General features: G+C 44.8%; 2 protein-coding genes across 55 annotated transcripts in view; one reads left to right on the top strand and one right to left on the bottom strand.

The window, feature by feature from the left end:
• SP110 (SP110 nuclear body protein) overlaps positions 1 to 14,926 on the bottom strand; it is a 34,567-nt gene extending 19,641 nt beyond the window's left edge. For 3 of the 5 annotated variants that reach the window (XR_014300573.1, XM_082690793.1, XM_082690795.1), the window contains exons 1-8: positions 14,781 to 14,926; positions 11,855 to 12,002; positions 9,856 to 10,024; positions 7,776 to 8,030; positions 7,366 to 7,410; positions 4,706 to 4,783; positions 2,600 to 2,668; positions 447 to 596 (exon numbers count right to left, since the gene is read on the bottom strand). Coding sequence is in view for 4 of the 5 variants with exons in the window: in XM_082690793.1 (XP_082546919.1) it covers positions 447 to 596; positions 2,600 to 2,668; positions 4,706 to 4,783; positions 7,366 to 7,410; positions 7,776 to 8,030; positions 9,856 to 10,024; positions 11,855 to 12,001 (913 nt within the window). In the remaining variant the exon portion in view is untranslated. The remainder of the gene's footprint in view (positions 1 to 446; positions 597 to 2,599; positions 2,669 to 4,705; positions 4,784 to 7,365; positions 7,411 to 7,775; positions 8,031 to 9,855; positions 10,025 to 11,854; positions 12,003 to 14,780) is intronic. The other 2 variants (XM_082690794.1, XM_082690796.1) reach the window with 1 other exon arrangement.
• Positions 14,927 to 20,553, top strand: part of SP140 (SP140 nuclear body protein) — a 73,650-nt gene continuing 68,023 nt past the window's right edge. For 22 of the 50 annotated variants that reach the window (XM_082690840.1, XM_082690843.1, XM_082690839.1 and 19 more), the window contains exons 1-3: positions 14,938 to 15,023; positions 16,913 to 17,040; positions 19,399 to 19,562. In XM_082690840.1, the coding sequence (XP_082546966.1) occupies positions 19,531 to 19,562 (32 nt within the window). In that variant the 5' untranslated portion in view covers positions 14,938 to 15,023; positions 16,913 to 17,040; positions 19,399 to 19,530. Of the gene's footprint in view, positions 15,029 to 16,678; positions 16,775 to 16,912; positions 17,041 to 19,398; positions 19,563 to 20,553 lie in introns of all 50 variants that reach the window. The other 28 variants (XM_082690841.1, XM_082690830.1, XM_082690836.1 and 25 more) reach the window with 8 other exon arrangements.

Here is a 20,553-nt window from a genome sequence, read left to right as displayed (position 1 = left end):
ATTTGTTTTTCATGAAAATATATCATTTATGTTAATAGGTAGTTGGTATATTACTGTTATGTTTAAATGAACTAACACATAAATATTTTTAAACGATCGGTTTTAATGCCTAATGAGGTACATACAGATAAATATAAACAACAGAAACAGAAGGTCTTTAGGGTACTCCGTAATTTTGAAGAGTGTAAAGAAGTCTTGGAACCAAAAAGGTTGAGAGCTGCTGCCTTAGGTCACCGCTGAGGTCAGCGGTACTGTGTGGACAGAGCTGTTTCTGCACAAAATGTCCACAGGTACAACAGATCTGTGTCCCTCTTGTCACACACACCTGTTTCCGCACTTCTCCCTCCCTCTGCTGTTACCTTTACACACCCGCCTAACACTGCTTGTTCCGTGAAAGACCCTCCTACACCGACCATTCAAATGGCAGATTCTGGCACTGGCCTTACCCTCCGGTCCAGAGCTTTGGGCACTTTCAGCGCTTGCCTTTTGGGCGCTTGGCATGACATTTGACTTCCTGGGTGAATCGTCCTTCCTTTGAGTTGCCTGTTCCACCACTTGGAGCTTCTCTTGGTTTCTTTGCCGAGGCGAGGCTTTCCCTGGGCCAAATAGTGATTTGTGAATAATTTTCACCGGGGTGTCCAGGAAAGCACCTCCCCCACCCCCCCGCATGCCCCCAGCTCCCACAGATTTTGAGATCTCTGAACTCCTGTGTCTTATTTTTCTCCTGCTATTTCTCTGTAAAATTACATATTTTTCTTGTGTGCACTTTTCTTTCTCCCTTAGACTTCCCATCTGCTCTCACCCCTGTATAACCTGTTGAAATTAACCAGAGTCCCAGAGTAATAGGATTTCTTTCCTGGACCCTGTTGTATGACACCATATACAGCGGCCTCATCCGAATAAAAATGGCCAAGTGGTCTGTTTTGCCGCAGGGGCAGTGTTTAAAAGTACCTCTTCAGGTTCCTGAGGGCCTAGGTATGGATCAGGAGAAATCCAATGTCCTTAGGTGCCTCTGGTGGGGAGAGTGCAAAGTATTAAAGAATTGAGGGGTGCCGTGACAGTGTGAGAATCTGGAACACAGAGGATTTGCAATGCCTGAGGTGGGGCTTGTCAAGTTTAGGGGTCTTTCCCAAGGTCCTGGATGCTTTCATTTTGCCAAGGACTTATATTTATATCTTTGAGTCTGATTTTTTTTATCAAGTGCCAGAGTGACATACTGTGGGGAAATTAAACTCCCTTGATTTCTCAGTGCTTCTGTAAGAAGCCCTCGCCCCCAGAGACATGGAAATACATACAGAATAAAGACAGGGAACGCTTGCTTTCACTTACCTAGACACATTTGCTCTTCACATATCATGAGAAAGAGAGCTATAGCTAGTCAATTGCTGTCTGATCTAAAAGGATGATAAACTTCTCATCTCCTGCGATTGCCCAATGCCTAGAGCAGGGCTAACTTCTAGGTTAAGTCCCAAAGTTAACTTCCCAAAGTGAAATCCAAAGGGCGGGGGGAGGAGTCCTCTCTCCATAGGTATTTACACATCAAAAGGGGTGAAGCCCAGAACTTGAAGACAACTTTAGTAAAACCTGGAGACACCTGGGCTTTCTCTGCCTCTTAGAAAGAGGCATTTAAATCCAAAAGTTAAGGGTGAGAACCCAGGTTTGTTTCAATCTTAATCTCAAAGCAGCAAAAGGGGTGTTTTTGTTTGTTTGTTTTGTTTGTTTGTTTGTTTTCTTTTCCTTTCAGGAGGGCAAGAGGATGGTTGTCCTTGTCCATAAACAGAAAATCCACCATTCTCATTCTCTGTCTCTTGTCTGTGGGATATCATCTGCCCTCAGAAAGATTTCATCAGCTCTCTTCTCGTTGCTTGTGGGTCTGCATGTGGGGGGGTTAGATGCTGCAGTGTTACTCTGGATGTTGAGCTGGTTGTGAATATTAATAAGGAATTAATATAATAAGGAATTCTCTTAGATTCAGGTGCCTGGGTTCTTTAGGCACATTCCCTAAAGAATGTGCGTATCTAATGGGGTACCATCTCAGACCCTTCACAGTTTTTGACAAAAAACTTACTGTCTTGGCACAAGGTCATAGACTGCTAACACCAACCTTGAAAGAAATGGAAAATTCTAAAATTTCTCCTCCAATTATTTGCATCTTCTTTAAGCAATGCATGCTACCCTCCACCCGGCCATTCAAGCCAGATACTGAAAAGCAGGCCTCGTTTCTCTCTGCTCCCAGCTTCCAGTTTATCGAGGCCTTTCAACTCTACCTCCAAGCTGGTCTTGAACTGGCTGTCGTCCCCATCTCCACTGCCAGATCTGAATCCAGAGTTCTGTCCACTTGTGTGACATCTGCCCCCCAAATGGGTTGCCCTGCTTCCATTCTTTTCCGTTTCCAGTTCATTCTTTACACAGCCCCAGAACCCTTCTTGTCAAACATAAAATGGGATCATGTCACTTTATTGATGAAATCTCTTCACTTTATTGATGAAATATATTCAATGTCTCCTCATTTATTAGAATAAAATTCAATTTCCCACACCTTGACCTGCAAACATGAGGTGTCTGTGGCCTCTGACCTGCTCTTGTTCTCTCATCTTACCTTTTGGGAGGCTTTTTTTCTGGCGTCTCTTTTTTGGAGTTGACCAGATACATCTTTTTCTTTTCTTTCCTAAACAGAAAAAGTACAGATCATCTTTTCATGGCTACAAACATAAACCTGCCAACTTTATGTGTCGATAATTTTCAGCTTTCCCTTTCGGTCTTCACACCATAGTGGTGAGGAGGTACTGGGATGACCTTACTTGTTGCTGCTTCATGGAATGAGGGAGAAGAAATTCTAACACGGCAGAGGAGAGAGCGACATGAAGAGATGTAGACAATGAGTTTAGCTAACTCATTTCTAGCAGTTTGGTTGTGAGATGGAAGAGAGAACTATGGAAGCAGGTGAGGTGAGCTGAGAATCAAGAGGAAGCTCTTTTCATGAGCTATGATAAGCTTGGCAAGTGGTTGAATGCAGATCCTGTGACAGGGAGATGCTGAATTCTCGGGAAAGAGAAGGGGTCATGGACCTCATCAGGGGAGGTGGAAGGATTGCTATACAGGGAAAGAGGGAACTGGAGAGGAGGGGACAGATTCAGTTAGAGTTTGCTGGTTGGTAGCAGGAACTGAGGGGATTCCTATCTGAACCTTTCTATGAAGTAGGAGGAAAAGTAATCTGTTAAGAAAAAAGAGGAGGGTTGGCAGTTCAAAGAAAAAGCTCAGGATTGGAAAGGATCATTGTAAGAAGTGCAATTGTCAGGCAGCATGGGAGGGTCATTTATGCTGGAGTCATGAAGACACAACCCATGTGCTCTGTCCTGCTGTGTGGCTCTCCCCAGCAGTACCTGCCTTCAGACACAGTGTGCAGAAAGCTGATAATGGGGTCCCTCCAAGACCTGCCAGAGGATACTAGGAAAAGACAGTGAGAGTCAAGGCAGATTAAGATATCAGCAAGACGTTACTGAAGTAATGGTTTGTGGGCTCTAACCTTGTATAAAGGGGCATGAAGAGGGCATGTAATGAACCAGAAAAGAGAAATGCCAGTGCACTGGTCATCCAAATGAAGTTGAAGGACAGCTCCAGAGGGAATGAATTGTAAGGAAGAAACCAGGCAGGGATACCTTCATATTAATTTCTGAAAACGATTTTATTTATTTATTTGAGAGAGAGAGCATGCATATGTGAGCTGGGGGAGGAACAGAGAGAGAGGGACAAGTAGACTCTGCTGAGTGTAGAACCCAACATGGGCCTTGATCCCACAACCCTGAGATCATGACTTGAGCCAAAATCAAGAGTTGGAGGCTTAACTGACTAAGCCACCCAGGTGTCTCTCAAATTAATTTTTTAAGATTGGGCAGAGGAGGAGAGCTCAGAGATGGAACAATGGCTGTAGAAGCAGGAGACTTTAAGTATTAGAGGTCAAAAAAGAGAATTCTGAAATTAATCATTGGGAGGTTGAGCCAGGCTTCAATGATGGGAAGGCTGATGGGTTGCCTTTGGGTGCAGGAGCCAAGAATTGGTGCAGGAAGAAGTTGCTGGAAAAGAGTTGAAGAAGGATCTGAGGGTACTCTTATCCCTGTGTACCTTGAAGGTGTCCAGGATGGTGGCAGGACTTGAACTGATAGAAAAATTCTAAGTCAGCCTTTGGGGTGTGCTGAGGAATTGGGGGCAAGTCAAGGATGGTAGTGATGACTGGGGAGGGAGTATTTCATTTGAATGGTTAAGCCTCAAAGTAGAGGATGGAGGAGGAAGGGTCTGGCTGGGACTGGTGGATAGCAAGCAGTGGACATCCTCCCTGCCTTCCACCAAGAGTGAGAGCAGTCGGTATGCGGCCTTATCTTGAGAGAATGCAGTGTCCTCTCAGGGGAACCCACTTTCAGTTAGAGGGAGGTATGACTAACCCTTCAAGGAGTTGTGGGTAAAGAAGACCTTGATGATTTCAGAGAAAGTGACTGCAATGGATACATATTTCAAAGGCCCTCAGTGCCTCCTGGCTTCCTTACAATCTTCACGAAAGCCTTCAAGGAAGACACAGTGAATGCAGAAACATGTGTACATCATGACTACAATCATATGGTGGGATCTTCTGACAAAATAGCAGAAAAGCAGAAAGTATCTCCAAATTCACGCTCCTGATGTCTACAGGAGAAAGGCAACCCTTCCTTACCTTTCTTGTTGGGAGGTATGTTGGATGCCTCCTGGAGCTCTCTGGGGTCATTTGGTTCGGGAGAGTCATCTGTTATCACTAACAAAGGAAAAAGAATTCAGTTCAGAGCTTGGAACAGGCTGAAGGAAAAGCCCTGAGGGAACTGAGGGCAGAGCAGGAGGGTGCAGAACATGTTACCATGGGCTGGGGGTCTGCCAGCCCATGGGGCCCCCTGGCTCTGCCTTGATGTGATCAATTTGTGGTTAGAGTTGCCTGGGTGGCTATCCCTGTGAAGCAGGGAACAATTGTCACACAGAGGAAGGCTCAGTTTGACCTGTTTCAAGAGGCTCCCCTTATTCAGTGGAAGAGAGGAGGAAGGGTTCTCAGCTGCTCTCATGCATGGAGTGAGGCTTCGAGCTGGGTGAGGGCTGACCTTGAGTTCTGGTGGCTTCAGTGAAGGGGAATGTCTTCGCCATAGGAAAAATACATGTTATTGCTTAGAGGTCTGCGAATGGATATTTTTGGACCTTCTCTTTGTCATGATTTACCTTGAAAAATAGTGAAGGAAGCTAAGAGTCTTGATAAGAAGTTAGCAGGAGCTAACTGTTAACTAAGTTAACTTAGTTAACTTGCTAAGAAGTTAGCAGGAGCTAACTTCTACTTGTAAGCACGTGTTAACAGCAAATAAAAACAAAGTTCTACTTTTTTTGCTGCACTGAGAAGACAGAAGGGCTGGAAGCCATTATAAATCTCAAGTAAGACTGTCACCTTCTTGTTTGCACAGTGCTATGAGATCAATCTCAGATTTTGGCAAGCAGTCATGAGACATTTTAAATAATTTATTGCATTTAAAATTATTTTAATCCTATCAACTCTTAAAAATCAAGATGCTATAGAAATGACTGGTTTTAAAGTTGAAACTTCTCCACAGTCAGAGTGGGAACTGGGAAAAATAACCATCCACACCTGGGCCACACAGCGATTTTGTTTCCTTCACATTTGGATGGAGCAGTTTTGAAATTTACCTTATTGCAATGACCTCAGAGTGTGGGTGACTTACACAGTTCTGCTCTGACTCAGTCCCTGTCCTTTCCCCAGGGTTCCTACCACCAGCACTCATGGCAGTGAATGCTTGTGCTTAGCAGACCTCCTAGTGATGCTTGTAGCCCAGGCCTAGTGGGTACCAACTGGGGCTCCTGCCTCTCATCTTCAGTGACCCCACTCTAGGTTTTCCTTTCCCAGACTTGTCTCCCTTGTCTACCCCAGGGTCTCCTGCGTGTAGAAGCTCCCGAAGGCTGGGGGCACAACCCAGAGATGGTGGTCTAGAGTGGTAAGGAGAGCTCTGTCTCAAGAAGACCTGAATGACCTCGTCTCTCGGTAGACACAGAAAGTAGGGCAAGCTAAAGTTATCTACATCAAAATTACCTGGCACGTAGCCTGGTGGGGCATCTTTTGAGCATTTTGTTATCTTTTATCTGGGGGCTCCAAGTGTTACCAGACACTGAACCGGGGAAGAAGAGGAATTTCAGGTCCTAGGACCAGCAAACAGGGATCAGAGGGAGAGTAAAAACACCAATCTTCTCCCGCCAGTAAAAACGATGGGGCCCAGCAAGGGTGGGATAGAACGGGAGAGTCAATAATCAATTCCTTTCAACTAGCTGCTTACAATTTCTTTAAACTTTATTATTATTTTAGAATTTTAATTCTAATGTAGTTAACATACAGTGTTATATTAGTTTCAGGTATAGGATACAGTGATTCATTACTTCCTAATTTAATAATTGATTTCTTTCTTTGGGTAGTCTAGACGATAGAATCTTCTGTTGTCATTGGTTTCATGATTATGTTAATCTTATATGGATGGTGGGTATTAGAGGAATGAAGGAAACATTTGGACCAAATGGGGCCCTTTATGCTCAGTGTCGGAGAATCCATGATACTATTTTCGACAGTGCCTGATAATACTCCATGGTTACATTTAATGAATTAATGTCCTTAATAATGATGGTCGGGAGAGATATGATACACAATTTTGGAAACTAAATCTTTCAATGTTTTAGCAGATTTATCAATCAGCAGATCCTTCAACGTTTTATCATCTTTTCTTTCTTTTTTAAAAATATTTTATTTATATATTTGACAGACAAAGACCGCAAGTAGGCAGAGAGACAGGCAGAGAGAGAGGAAGGGAAGCAGTTTCCCTGCTGAGCAGAGAGCCCAATGCGGCTCGATCCCAGGGTCCTAGGATCATGACCTGAGCTGAAGGCAGAAGCTTCAACCCACTGAGCCACCCAGGTGCCCCTATCATCTTTTCTAATAATTTCTCTAACATTTCATCTAACTCTTAGAGTCCACACCACATAAAAATGAATATGACTGGAAGGACCATGTAACCAGAAAGTGAGAAACTTAGTGAGAGTCACAGAGAGGGGTATTGTACAAGTTATGTGTCAGTTCAGACCACTGTTATTAGGTGGACATCATGGCATCAAACTGGTTGTGGAGGTATCCCTGACAAGTAGTCCTGTGCTGAGCTGGGGCATCGGTCCTCCTGTTTCTTTTTCTTTGTCTCACCCAGTTCTTTTTCTCTGGGCTTCTGCTACATGCCTCTGGGTTAGCAGGTGCATGTTTGCCCTCATATCCACTCTGAACTAAACTAAGTCAGCCCCAAGCAATATTACCTTGAACAGTGTTGGGGGGAGAGCCAAATGTCTCCTGTGGGTCTTCTTCATCATTTATTTTGGATGTTAAGTTGTCGTCGGGCATTGAAGAGAGGAAGAAAAATCATTACAGGGTACAGGGACAGCATATCAGGGAGGAAAGCAAATGGTTAAAAACAACCAGGACAGAAGCATCAATGCCCCAGGGCAGAGAGTTGGGTTATTCCAGGGGTGGGAAGCAGATGTTTAGGCTCTAGGCTTTCCCCAGGCCCCTAACAGCGCTCATAGTCCTTCTTGGAGAAGGCTGTGTGTGGTAGGTGGGCACACGGGATGGACAAGATAACCAAAAGGTGGGACCCTGGGCTTCTAGACCCGACCACAGGTACCCTAGGCCACGGAGGCACAGGTGTCAGACAAAGTCTTTTCCTCACCTTGAATGATCCTTCCTTCCTGGATGGCTCTGGGGAGAGCCACAGCAGGGTCAGAAGGGCTGGATGGTTCGTCCACGATCTCAGCTCTATGCTGTGCTGATGAACTGGGTTCAGTGACACTGGGCGAAGGGGGCTGGTGGCTCTGGGGTGGGGGCAGGGGCAGCAGCGTCTTGAGGGAGCATCCTTCTGCTGGGTTGGCTGGAGCTTCGAGGGGGGTCAGCACAGCTCTGTTGCATCCTCCATAGGCAATGACAACTGGGATCGGTGAAGGAACACACATCAACGCCCTGGCTACTCAGAATTATTAGGGAATTTCTTTGTACAGGACTTCCAAAGAGTTGGGGGCATGGGGTGATTCATCCTCCCTCAGGTGCATAGAACCCATTCACGACCAGCATCTTCTGTTTGTGGCCCCTTTCTATTTATGTGTTTGATTTGGGCATTAGACCTCTGGTCTAATACCAAAGTCATTTCCCACATAAAGTTGAGTTTCACTTTGAACTCAGAGATTTAATTTTCTTCAGCTTTTCTTTAATTTTGGTTTCAGAATTTAGATAATTTTGTATACTATTATAATTTTAATACATGTCCCTGTTTTAATAAACACATCACACCTCCCTGTAGCAAATAAGATAAAATGTAAATTCCTTCACATGGTGCATCCTTTCTACTCTGGTTTATGCTCATTTCTGCAGAACAAGCCTCATGATCCCTGCCTCACACCCTATGTGGGCCACACCAACTTTCCACCCCATCCTCAATACTCTAGGCCCTTGGCTTTCTGTATGTGATTCCTTCAATTGCCAAGTTTCTCTTATGATACTTCTCCATCATTTATTTCAGGAGTTAAGTTGTCTCAACCAGTGAACAGAAAAAATAATTAAGGTGGGATTTTGGAGAGGGGCCTAGAACAAAAGCTTAGAGTTGCAGATCCAGAAAGATGCGTGAGCTTGGCTAGGTTGGGGGGAGCACTGCGGGGTGTGGTGCCTCTGGCTTTCAGACTGAATCAGCATGGCTTCTGAGAACTCAGTCCTCCTCATGCCATCCCGATGATGCCAGGAGCATGGACTCAAGTGCACCTGGGTTAACACGGAAGGGCACTTTTCTCTTTTGCTACCCCTTTAGCTCAAGGAGTCATTTCTTCTTTGGGAGAGGAACCTCTTGCTGTTAATAGTGGTGAACCCACTAATAAAATGTTACAATCCAGGGTGACCTGCTGGTCCTCTTCCTGTTGTTCTCAGCTAAGTGAACCATGCACTTTAGGCCTTAAGCCTAAAGTGATCATGTCACCTCTTCCTCTTGCCCTGGCCTCCTCCTTCCCATCCCTGTCCTTGCTCTTTCTCCTGGTCTTTATCTATCCAGCTTGTTCTTGTTCCTAGTGGGCATCACGTTCTGCTTCCTTCTTCTACCCTTTCTCTGTCTTCAGCTCCCTCTCCTCTCCTCCAGGAGCACACCTGTCCTTATTTAAAAGGGGGATTGAAACCTTAGGCCCTGGTGCTAGGAACCCCCAGTGGGACAGCTGGCTCTGCTCTTAGCAGACAAGTAACTTTGGGAAACTTATTCTGAGCTTTAGTTTCTTCAAATGTCAGATGGGAATAATAATGGCTTCTTCATATGTCAGATGAGGATAATAATGGGATAATAATAAAGATGATATGAGGTAATCAAATAGAGGGCTTGCGACAATGCCTGGTACAGAGTAAGTACTGAGAAAAGAAGATAATTACTGTCCATTACTATTCATTTCTCTTCCCCTCTGGCTCTCCTCATCCTTCTGCCAGACTAAGTCTCTGGAACTGCATTTCCCTAGAGACTCCCCAGTGGGGTAAACTGGACAACTTTCCCCCTACATTATAGAACAGGTAAGACAGAAATGTGTCTTCTAGAAATTCGTCTTAGAGAGCTGGGGCCAGAGGCTGCTCTTTCTGGCACACCCGTGACAGAGTACGCTCCCTATCTCTCCAGAGAACCCAGCACTGTAAGTGCATAATTCCAGGGGGCTGAAAGCCAACCCAAGATTTGACCATAGCAGCTTATGGCATGCTTTTATAGCCCAAAAGATATTCAACAAGCCTCGTACCGCTTCTGAAGCCCTTGAGAATAGTTGTCAGATTGGGATATTCACTCAGGTTAATTCGGCTGAACAACGTCTCCAGAATCGACAGACTGAAGGTCTTTTCCAGGTGGGTGAGGATGTTGTACACTACTCTGGGTACGGGGACCTGATTTCTACAGGCTTCCAAGGATTCCTTAAAAAATGGAGTTGAGGATTATTATAAATGATTATAAAACGGAATGGAAGTTTATTACACATTTATGGTTTTCTGAGTTGTAAGAATGGTATTCTGTTCCGTTAAGAAGGAATTCAGCACAAATGCATGGTTCAACTCTAACATAGAAAAGTTACAGTTCCACATGTTTACTTTTAGAACTTCACATACATTTGGATTGTTAGTCATAGGAATAAATAAGTGTTAAAGTAAGCTTGCTTTGTGAACCTTATTTTAGGTACATTTGAAGGAAGAGAGAAATAGGGAAGGAAAAGGGGGAGTCGAGGCTGCCACTGTGTCATTAATTCTCCACGGCTCTGGGCAGAACTCTGTAGCAATGGATCAAGGAGTTGGTCACAAGAGGGCAGTTCTGCAATTGCTTGTTAGCCTCTGCTCCCTCTCTTGGACTTGGGATAGCCTGACTGGGTTCTAGCCACAGGGAAGTCATCCAGAGAACTCCTCTTCAGGAGAAGCTGGCCAAAGGGAGGAATATGGCAGGAAAATTAACAACATAACACTGAATACCTACTAGACTAGTCTTGGGTAGAAAGCAATGGATAAGATAAACATGGTGCTACCCATGCTGAGCAAGGGACACTGTCACGTGGAGAAGATAGGCATTAAATAATAAACAAATTAAAGAAATGCCCAGTTGCTATTGAGAAAATTGTTATGAAAAGAAAGCATAGGTTTCTTGGAGAAATCAATTGGATGAGTGGGTTGAGGAAGCCTCTCTGAGTAGTGACATCTGGGCTGTGATGTGAAGAAGGGTTGGAACCAACCAGGTCGAGACTGGGAGAAGATCGTTCAACCACTGATGCACTTCCCTGGGCCTGGTCCTCAGGAAGTGCATTAAGAAAATCCCCAAATTATTGGGACGCCTGGGTGGCTCAGTTGGTTAAGCAGCTGCCTTCGGCTCAGGTCATGATCCCAGCGTCCTGGGATCGAGTCCCACATCGGGCTCCTTGCTCCGCAGGGAGCCTGCTTCTCCCTCTGACTCTGCCTTCCACTGTATCTGCCTGTGCTCACTCTCACTCGCTCTCTCTCTGACAAATAAATAAATCTTTAAAAAAAAAAAAAAAAAGAAAATCCCCAAATTATAAAAGAATGCCCTTTTTGTCTGCATAGTCGTATCTTCCAATGCCTGCCTTGCTTCATATCTGAGTGGATTGTGCTCAACAAGCTCTTAGGAACTGGGAGGGTGCCCTTTGTGGATTGAATGGTGTCGCTCCTCCAAAAAGACATGTCCGCCCGAACCTTATAAATGTGACCTTATTTGCAAAAAGGGTCTTTGCAGATGTAATTAAATTAGGATCTTGAGATGAGATTACCCTGGACTAGAGTGGGCTCTAAATCACAATGACCAGTGTCCTTATAAAAGGAGAGAAGGAGAAAAGACAAGGATAGGAAAAGGTCATGTAGAGCCTGATGTGGAGATTGAAACCACGATTGTAGGTGATTTTTCTATAGGCCCAGGAACACAAAGGTTGCTGGTACCACTAGAAGGCAGGAGAGTTAGGGAACGGATGTTCCCTCAGATCCTCGAGAAGGAACCAACCCTGCCAACACCTTGATTTTGTACTTCTGGTTTCCAAAACTGTGAGACAATACATTTCTCTTGTTTCAAGTAACCTTGGTCGAGGTCATTTGTATGGAAGGCCCTGTGACCCCATATTTCCTTGACAATGAGCCTTTGGGAATAGGTCTTTTGAGTTCCAGAAGCCCTAGGACTTTGGGGTTTGTAACTTCAGTGATGGGGACTCCTTGGTGAGGCTGGGCTGACATAGGAAAGTAGGCAGCATGACTCACCCTGTACATTGTCTCCGTGATGAACGATTTGTCTCGGAAGCTTTCGAGGAAGGGAAATGGCTTGTATATGGCATAAGCAGTTTCCAGCTTCTGGTATATGAAGTGCTGGAGAAGAGCCTCTTCTAAGGCCCTGGTCATGGTGAGCATCCTATGAAAGAGGCATGAGAAGAGAAGAAAGACTCTGGGAATTCGGGGAGCTGCTCTCTGTGCTCAGTAGCCATCTTCAGACGAGCATCCTGGTCCCAAAGGCAGCCCTGAGCAGTCTGCAAAGCAAAATGCCTGCCTCAAAGGCTCATGGGCATAGGAGGCAATAACAACACCCGAAGACCATGGAGATGGAAAGCGACCAAGAATATGATGCCGAAATCCCAAAGGGGCTGCTGGTAAACATAAAACAGATTTCAAATAGCCAATATCTATTGAGTACTTCCTATGTGCCAAACTTTGTTCTAAGGGTTTTGCATGCACTAGCTTATTTGAGCCTCACAAAACCCTTGCAAGATGGTTACTGTGATTGTAGCCATTATATTGTGAAGGACACTGAGACATAGAGGTGTTTACTATCTTGCCCTAAGTCATATGACTTGGAAGTAGTAGAAAGTAAACAGATTCTGACTTTTTGCTTCTAGGTTCATGGTCACAAGTTCTATCGTCCATGGCTACACTGAAAGGAGTTAAGATTGCCTGAGCAGTCACTTAAGGCAGACACTAACAAAGCCCATGAAGAGGGACCACCTGGTAATGAGTAGAAAGATGAAAACCTGATAATATGTAGAAACTTTACTAATCCACCTATAATCTTTGACACAGAAGCAAGACAAACATAAACAGATGTGAAAGATGTGAAAGACATGATTAGTAAAGGCAATGTAACTGATTTATTATATGTATCAATTTCATATCTCAGAACAGACATGGCCCTTTCCCATGCTCATGCGACATGGCCTATCCTATTTCTCCTGGCCTATCCTAGCTATGATAGGCCAGGAGAAAATGTTCATGTTATAATAGGTAGCAAACTTACAGATGACATTCCTGACAAATTGTCAAGAAAAGAGTACTAACAAAAATATTCAACCATCCAGAGATTTTATTTTAAAACAAAACAGAGATTCCAACTTTCCAACTTCATTTTGTGTATGATTGAAAGTTAAACTGTAAGTAATGACTGTTCCAGGGCTAATACCAGTGGAAGACAGAGCATCCCTGCTCTCTCTACTCATTCCCACATCCTGTAAGTTTGACAGGAAAAAAGAAACATATTGTAAAAATAGGATAATCCATAACAGTCCTGAGAAAGAAGGGACACCATGGGAGATCTATAATTGTGAATAAATCCTGGAAGACTGAGAACAGGTAGAAGGGAGATCTAGAATCCCTGATACAGACAGAATCCATCCAATGGGGAAGGATACTTCAAAGATCAGCACAGAGTAAGAGAAAGCCAGAATGAACAGGTGGTAAGAAGAGGAAGTGGCTCTGGGGTTTCATTTAGGATGATTAATTATACTACAGCATTCAGAACATAATATCCACTAGGCTCCTTTTTCTTCGTCTGTTATGATTCTCAAGAATGGAAGCAAGGCACAGAGAGGTTAAGTAACTAGCCTAAGGTTGGTAAAGCAGAGCTTGTCTGACTAAAGCCCCATTTTTTAAAAACAGATGTATATATTTTTAAAGATTGTATTTATTTGACACAGACAGAGATCATAAGTAGGTAGAGAGAGAGGCAGAGAGAGAGAGGGGGAAGCAGGCTCCCCGCTGAGCAGAGAGCCCAATGTGGGGGCTCAGTCCCAGGACTCTGAGATCACGACCTGAGCCGAAGGCAGAGGCTTAACCTACTGAGCCATCCAGGCAACCCTAAGCCCCATTTTTTACTAGTGCATGATACTGGGTCTTGTATGCAAGTGTTCAGATTTTTATCATGTAAAGCAGTCTTAAAAATGAATAAGCAATAGATAAACATCCACATAGAAAAAAAGCAAAAGGCATAAACAGGCAATTAAGTCAAGTGTGCAATAAATACATAAAAACATTGCAATTCACTAGTAGTTGGGACAGTACAAAAGAAGACAACGTAGTAATTTTTTATAAAGATTTTATTTATTTGTCAGAGAGAGAGAGCGCGCACACAAGCAGGGGGAGCAGCAGGCAAAGCAGGCAGAGGGAGAAGCAGGCTCCCTGCTGAGCAAGGATCCCAATGCCAGACTTGATTCCAGGACCCCAGGATCATGACCTGAGCAGAAAGCAGATGCTTAACCACTGAAACACCCAGGCATCCTGAAAACTAAATAATGTTTGCCTATTAAATTTTTCCATATAAAGAATAAAAGCAATAATCACAAATGCTCCTGGTGAAAATGTAAACAGGTCCAAATGTTCTGGAGGCTAATTTAGCCATCAGGGTCAGATGCTCTAAAGCATGTATTCTGTTGAGTTCCAAATTCCATTTCCAGGAATTTATTTCAAGGAACCAATCATAAATGTGCTTAAGAAAAATATATAAAAAGTTCATGAAACACTAGAGAGGAAATTAAATGTTTTCTCTTTATTGTCTCTTTCCCAGCAACTATCTCTAGTCACTTTCACAATGGATAATAAATAAGTTGCCCATTTGGGGCAGAGTGCAAATCACAGAGCACGAAGAGGAGATTAGAGAGCAAATCTTGGTTCCATCCACAACAACAGGCTAGAATTTAGGAAAAAAAGTGTTTTATATCTGCTCCCCCATTACTCCCACGTCTGTCCCCCTTTTTCAGAGTCTCTGGTTAAATCCCACTTTGCTATGTTTGGAAGACAATATTTTACAAAGAGAGAGGCTCACAGTTTGAGTAGTTGGTTCCATCCTGTAGCTGCTGCCGGGAAATCAGCTATCAGAACCCAATTACCAAACATGAAGAATAAAGCAGCCAAGACAAAAACCCACCTGGATGCTGGGTCTGCCACCTGCTCTGTCCCTTTCCCGGTCCAGCGTCTGAGCTAGGAATCACTCCTGGAAGACTTGGAGAACAGCAGGGGAATGCCAGGGGTGAAACAGGAAGTCTGTGCTTTGCCACATGCAGTGAGGGCCAGGCTTCCGGAGAAAAGAAAAGTGAAAGTATTTGGAGCAGATCGTGCAGGAAGCTGAAGACAGTGCTTGCTGCCTCCCTCCATCTCCGTCCAGACACTTGTGAGGTTCTCGGGGGCATTTGGGGGAGGTGGGGAGTGCTGCCATTTGGATCAGCCTGGGGAGGGTTGGGCAGGGGGGAGGAGGCATTAGAGTCCAGCCCCAGGGGCCATGGGAGGGAGGGAGCTGGGAATGTACCATCTGTATGCTTCCCTACCCACTTTCTATTTGTTCTCCTTCTGTAATTTTGGGAGGATGAAAATGTTTCCAAACTGAAGTATGGTGATGGTTATACAACTGAATAAATTTACTAGAAACCATCAAACTTCAAAAAACAAACGGAAACCAAAGGGGAGGGGAGGTAACTCAGAAATGCCCATAATTTGTCAGGATAAAATTATTGTCTGAGAAAGTTGAGATAAAAGGGAACCTGAATATAATCTGAAATCATGGGACGCCTGGGTGGCTCAGTGGGTTAAAGCCTCTGCTTTTGGTTCGGGTCATGATCTCAGGGTCCTGGGATTGAGCCCCTCATCGGACTTTCTGCTTGCCAGGGAGCCTGCTTCCCCATCTCTCTCTCTGCCTGCCTCTCTGCCTACTTGTGATCTCTGTCTGTCAAATAAATAAATAAAAATCTTTAAAATAAAAAAAAATAATAATCTGAAATTATGTAAAGGTAGGGAGACTTCTGGGCAGGAAAGTGACCAGGGGCCAGGCAGACATTTGGGAGCAGGGGATGTGAGGAAGCCAGGTCTAAGAGCTGGGACCAGGAGAAGACTCCAGACAGCCACTTCAGGGAAGGCAGAATACTCCCTCCAAACACCCTTGAAAGATTCCTTATGTACATTGGGTCTGTGAGAACACAGAAATCTGTTTAACTTTATTTAAATCAATAATTCTCAAATGTGCTCTACCGATGAGCTTCCCTTACTCACCAGGACCCACTTGCTCCTCACAGGGGGGAAAAAATAGGAGAAATGGTTCTGGGGCCTAAGGAGGCTTGAAACCAGGGCTCACAGGCTCAAGTGAAAGCCCTTCCCTGCTTGTTATGGAGGCACCAGCAACCCAGGCATATTCTAGAGTAACAGGCCAGGGCTGGCAGGTCAGCACTGACAGAAGCATAGGAGACTCAGGAAGGCCGTGGTAATAGAGGGACCCCCAGGACACAATGTGGTGCTCACGGCTGAGAGGGTCCTGCCGTGCTCGGTAGCATACAGCACTGGGTGGTGCAGGGGTGTGGGCAGCGAGAGGGAATCAGACCATTTTGTACAATTGTCACAATTCATTTACCTGAAGCCCTCCGCTTACCCTAGAGAACCCCCTCATGGACATTGGACATCCCAGCCTGGAACCAAGAATCCCCTCCTTTAGACCCACCCAGAGATAGATATGGCAAAGGGGGAAAAAAAAAAAAAAAGCAGGTGAGGAAACAATGCCAGATCAGACGGAAATGATTAAACTAGAAAAAGATGTGAATAACGATGAAAGATGTTTTTATCTAAGCCATGCATGCTTGAGAATACAGTACTAATGAGAAAAGTTGAGCTGTTTATTTCAATGATACATGCTCTGAGAATTTACTAAAATTATGCATAATTCCTTTTTAGCTCAATTTTACTGAGGCATAAAAATGCATTCATCTTAAGTGTTTAACTCGATGAGTTTTAACAATGTAATCATAATTACAATTAAAATATAAATCATTTCCTTCATTCCAGGAAGTTCCCTCATACCCTTTGCAAATAGCCTCCTCCCCAACCACAGCATCAGGCAGTCACTGATGTGCTTCCTGTTATTGAGGATTCTCTTTGCAGGTATCAAAGTTTTGCAGAAATGAAAAAATACAGTATGTACATTTTGATATATGGCTTCTTGGGGTCGTCATGATGCTGTTGAGATTGAGGGTCAATATTATTCCTCCGTTGTTGAGGGTCAATATTATTCCTCTTCAGCAGATGTGCTGGCCAACTCTCGTTCATCCTGTCCGATCACCATGATGTCACCAATGTAACTGATCGGTGTGGTGTTCTGTGGGATGTCCAGGTGATCCAGATCTCTTCTATTTTATGACAAAGGACAGGTGAGTTAATATAACCCCGAGACAAAACTGTAATGAGTGTGCTTATGTGTCATGCAGGAACTAAAACTCCTTCTGACCCTCCTTTCTAACCAGAATGGAAAGAACACATTGCCAAATCGGTGCCCACATACCATGGATCTGAGGTCCGTGGAATGACCTGGGCTTAGGATCTTACTGCCCAGACTGCTTATCTTTTTATCTCAGTCCTTGGCCATCCTGTAAATTCTGGGAGTTACCCAACATACATCTAAGAAGTTGATTTTCTGCCCGAGTTAGCCAGTATCAGTTTTGATTACTCATACCCCAAATCTCCAACTGACTAACAGTTGGTATCAGAATGAATTGTGGGCAACGAATCCTCACAGAAGTATGCTTAGTCTGAGCTTGGTTATCTTACCTGCCTAGACACAAATGGAGTGAACATCCCATTAGTGTTCAAAGATGGGAGTGGTAGATTTGGGCAAGGAACAAGGTAGCATATTAACTTCTAGCACTGGATTGTGATTAGGACTACACAATTCTAAGTGCCAGATCTTAGCACACTTAATAAGATGGAGAGGAATTTTTCAGTTATAAAGAAAGCATTGACTGGCCTTCAGAGGTTCCCACCTACTTGGCCTAAATCTGGGTGGGGAAACAGAGGCAGGACAGAGGTCAGAATCTTCTTATCTTACGGGTCATAGGGAAGAAAAAAGAAAACAACTCTACCCTGTGTTAGGAACCAGGGACCATCTGATGGTTTTGGTCCAGGATCTGTTATCTCAGGGAGATTGGTTCTCTAGCAAACATAGAGAAAAACAAGATAGAGGGAGATACAAGCTAAAATTCCAGTCTGTTGTTATCTGGGCTAATGCAGGATACTGCAAACTAGGGCTTTCTTATAAACTCGATGGGAGTACCCCTGAGTAATGCCAAAGACCTTGTGTTTCTAAGCAAAAGAAGCTGGTACATTTATGTCATTGTCCAGTTGAGTGGTGGCCTGGGTCTGCCTGGTGCTTAAGGGCAAGAAGAGGAGAGAAAGGAGACTCTGCAGTGGGTTCTCATAGTCTGTGCCAGGCCTTGTCTGGGCCACTCAGCTCAGTTTCACAGCTCCTTTGACCCACAAAGTGAGAGAGGGAGAGAGAAAGGACGGGCAGCAGGTGGCTGCAGGCGGTCCCATGTGTGTGCAGCACCTGCTAAGCTTGTAGGCTCCACCCACTGGTAAGGATGTCCTCATCAATATTCCAGAATATGCAATCTGTCCCACCCGGATGGATGTTTACTTCTTTGGAGGAAAGAAAGAGCTGAAGTGTGCAGAAGGGTAGAAGTCTCTGGCCCTCTACACTTGGCAAACAGATCTGTGCAAATTTCTAGCACAGTTATAATGAGCCGGAAGAAGCAGAATTCGGTGGAACATACTTTAGAAACATCCTGCTTTGCTTCTGGTCCCCCAGGCCTCACCTGCTTTGGCCCACTGTGCTGATAGAGGCTCTGGACTCTACAGATGCCTTGGCTCCCATTTGCCTGTCTTGGACCCATTGTCCTACCAGGATTTCTAGTCCTCCAATTTTGTTTATTTTATTTGTGCTTTGCTCCTGTTTCTTTATCTTCCAACTTTATGCTGATACAGTGTGGTTTTGTAAGTGGCTTCAAATCCTTTACAGAATGAAAGGCTGGCTATGTGTGAAAAAAATTACATACAAACATGAATGTGATGCCCTTGGTAGCTAGCATCACGTCGTCCTTTAAGGTCTAGGTAATGTCAGTACCAAACCCTTCCCCCATCCCTCAGGAAGCCTGTCACCCCGACTTCAGTAATGAGTTGAAGCTCAGTTTTTCTCATCACCCTGGACGCATCTGTAAAGTGCCCGTGAATTTAAGAAAACAGAATGGCACACCAGGCCTCTCTGCTCAAACTTGGAACTTCCCTCTGGTTGCAGGAGTCGGGAGTTCTCTCGTCTCTGGCTGCTTTCCAGCAATTTGAGGAACATCTTCCCCATCTTATAATGCTGTTCTGGTTCAGGCTGAGTACCATGCCAGGCCAGTCCACCATTTCAGAGAAGATCTGAAATGTCTGGCTTTCCTTCTTTCCTTCTCACGACCACCTGAGCAGAGAGAGGCTGGGGCAAACATGGGGTTAACTTCCTGCCCCCATATACTATGCTCCCTCACCACGAACAACCTGGATCTATTTGCGTGAAATCAACCTTTCTGTTCTCCTTCCTTTGCACAAACAGTGACCTGTCTGCCGTGGAAACCCAGCTGGCCTTGCCCCTCATCCCCACGGCTGAGAACTGCCTTAGAAATTGGGCACAGAGGGGGACGTCGTGTCGGTGCAGTCACATCACACGGTTCAGTGATTTCACTTTTACCCTTCAGGTACCACACTTGAGAGATCAATCAATTGGTAGACATTCTCCTCAGAGCTCCAGGGAGGCACAAAGGGAATAAACGTCTGCTCAAGGTTGATCCTGGGCCAGCTCCATGACCCAGTGAGGCTGGCAGTGGAAGATGGCGAGTGGAGGCAGCCAGCTCAGCCGCGGGTCAGTCCTCACCTCTTGTCCTTGATCCCTATCTCCTGTAAGGTCGGTGTCTACATTGGTTATTTCTGTCTTCCCAGACTCATTCCACAGGTATATGACAGAAAAAGATTCCACATAAATCAATAATGGGCAGATCAGATTTCTTAAATCACAGCAGATTAGCTGCTGGGGAAACTTGGGGCCACCCTGACTCATGTCACCCTTTTATTTTTTTGCAAAAGTCATGCAACTGGACTGACATGGGTGGAACTGATCCTCCTGAGGCCTCGCTGCGGGGTTCCATGACTCCCATGCCCTACAAATCTTCTCATTGCTCCCATGTCTCTTCTCTCCCTACCCCAATCCCCCAAAGACAACTCTGCCCTGAAAAGTTTCTTTTAGAAAAAGTAACATTGAAATTGGATGCCTGTTACCAAACTTCTGGTTTCTGGGTAGCTGGGGGATACTTGCTCAGAGCTCATCTAAGCAGGGCCCCTGAACACCAACGAGTTAGGGGAAGTGAAAGCAGATCCAATACTTTTACCCTTCAGGTACCACACTTGAGAGATCAATTAATTGGTAGGCAACCAGGTAAGAAGAGAGACATTGCTTTATCTGTTCCGGGTTTTACACATTTGACTAGGGAAGGGGGAGAATTTGTCTTCTAAAAATACAAGATAAAGACATCAACACATTCTTGTTCGAAATCAAAGTAATGTAGAAGGGTATGGAAACCCCTTTAACCCAACTCCAGTGCTGGCAAGACCCCAGAATGTCACCCACCGTTGCAGAAAAGCCAGGTAGGTCCTCAGCACCCAGCACCCTCCCTCCTGGAAGCCACAGATGCAGCCCACAGCTGCTCTTCCACCTGGTCCCGAGAGATGGGAGATGAGCACGCTTGAGTCCAGCCACTCCTTGGCCTCCAGGCAGGGAAGGAAGGCACTGAGAGGTGAGGGTGGGGTAACGCTGACCTCATAAAATGAGTTGGGGTGTGATGCCTCTTCTTCTATTT

The sequence above is a fragment of the Mustela nivalis genome (assembly GCF_964662115.1).
Source record: "Mustela nivalis genome assembly, chromosome: 11".
NCBI lineage: Eukaryota > Metazoa > Chordata > Mammalia > Carnivora > Mustelidae > Mustela > Mustela nivalis.
The sequence above is the reverse complement of the archived record's forward strand: the minus strand, read 5'-3'. Positions and strand labels throughout refer to the sequence as shown.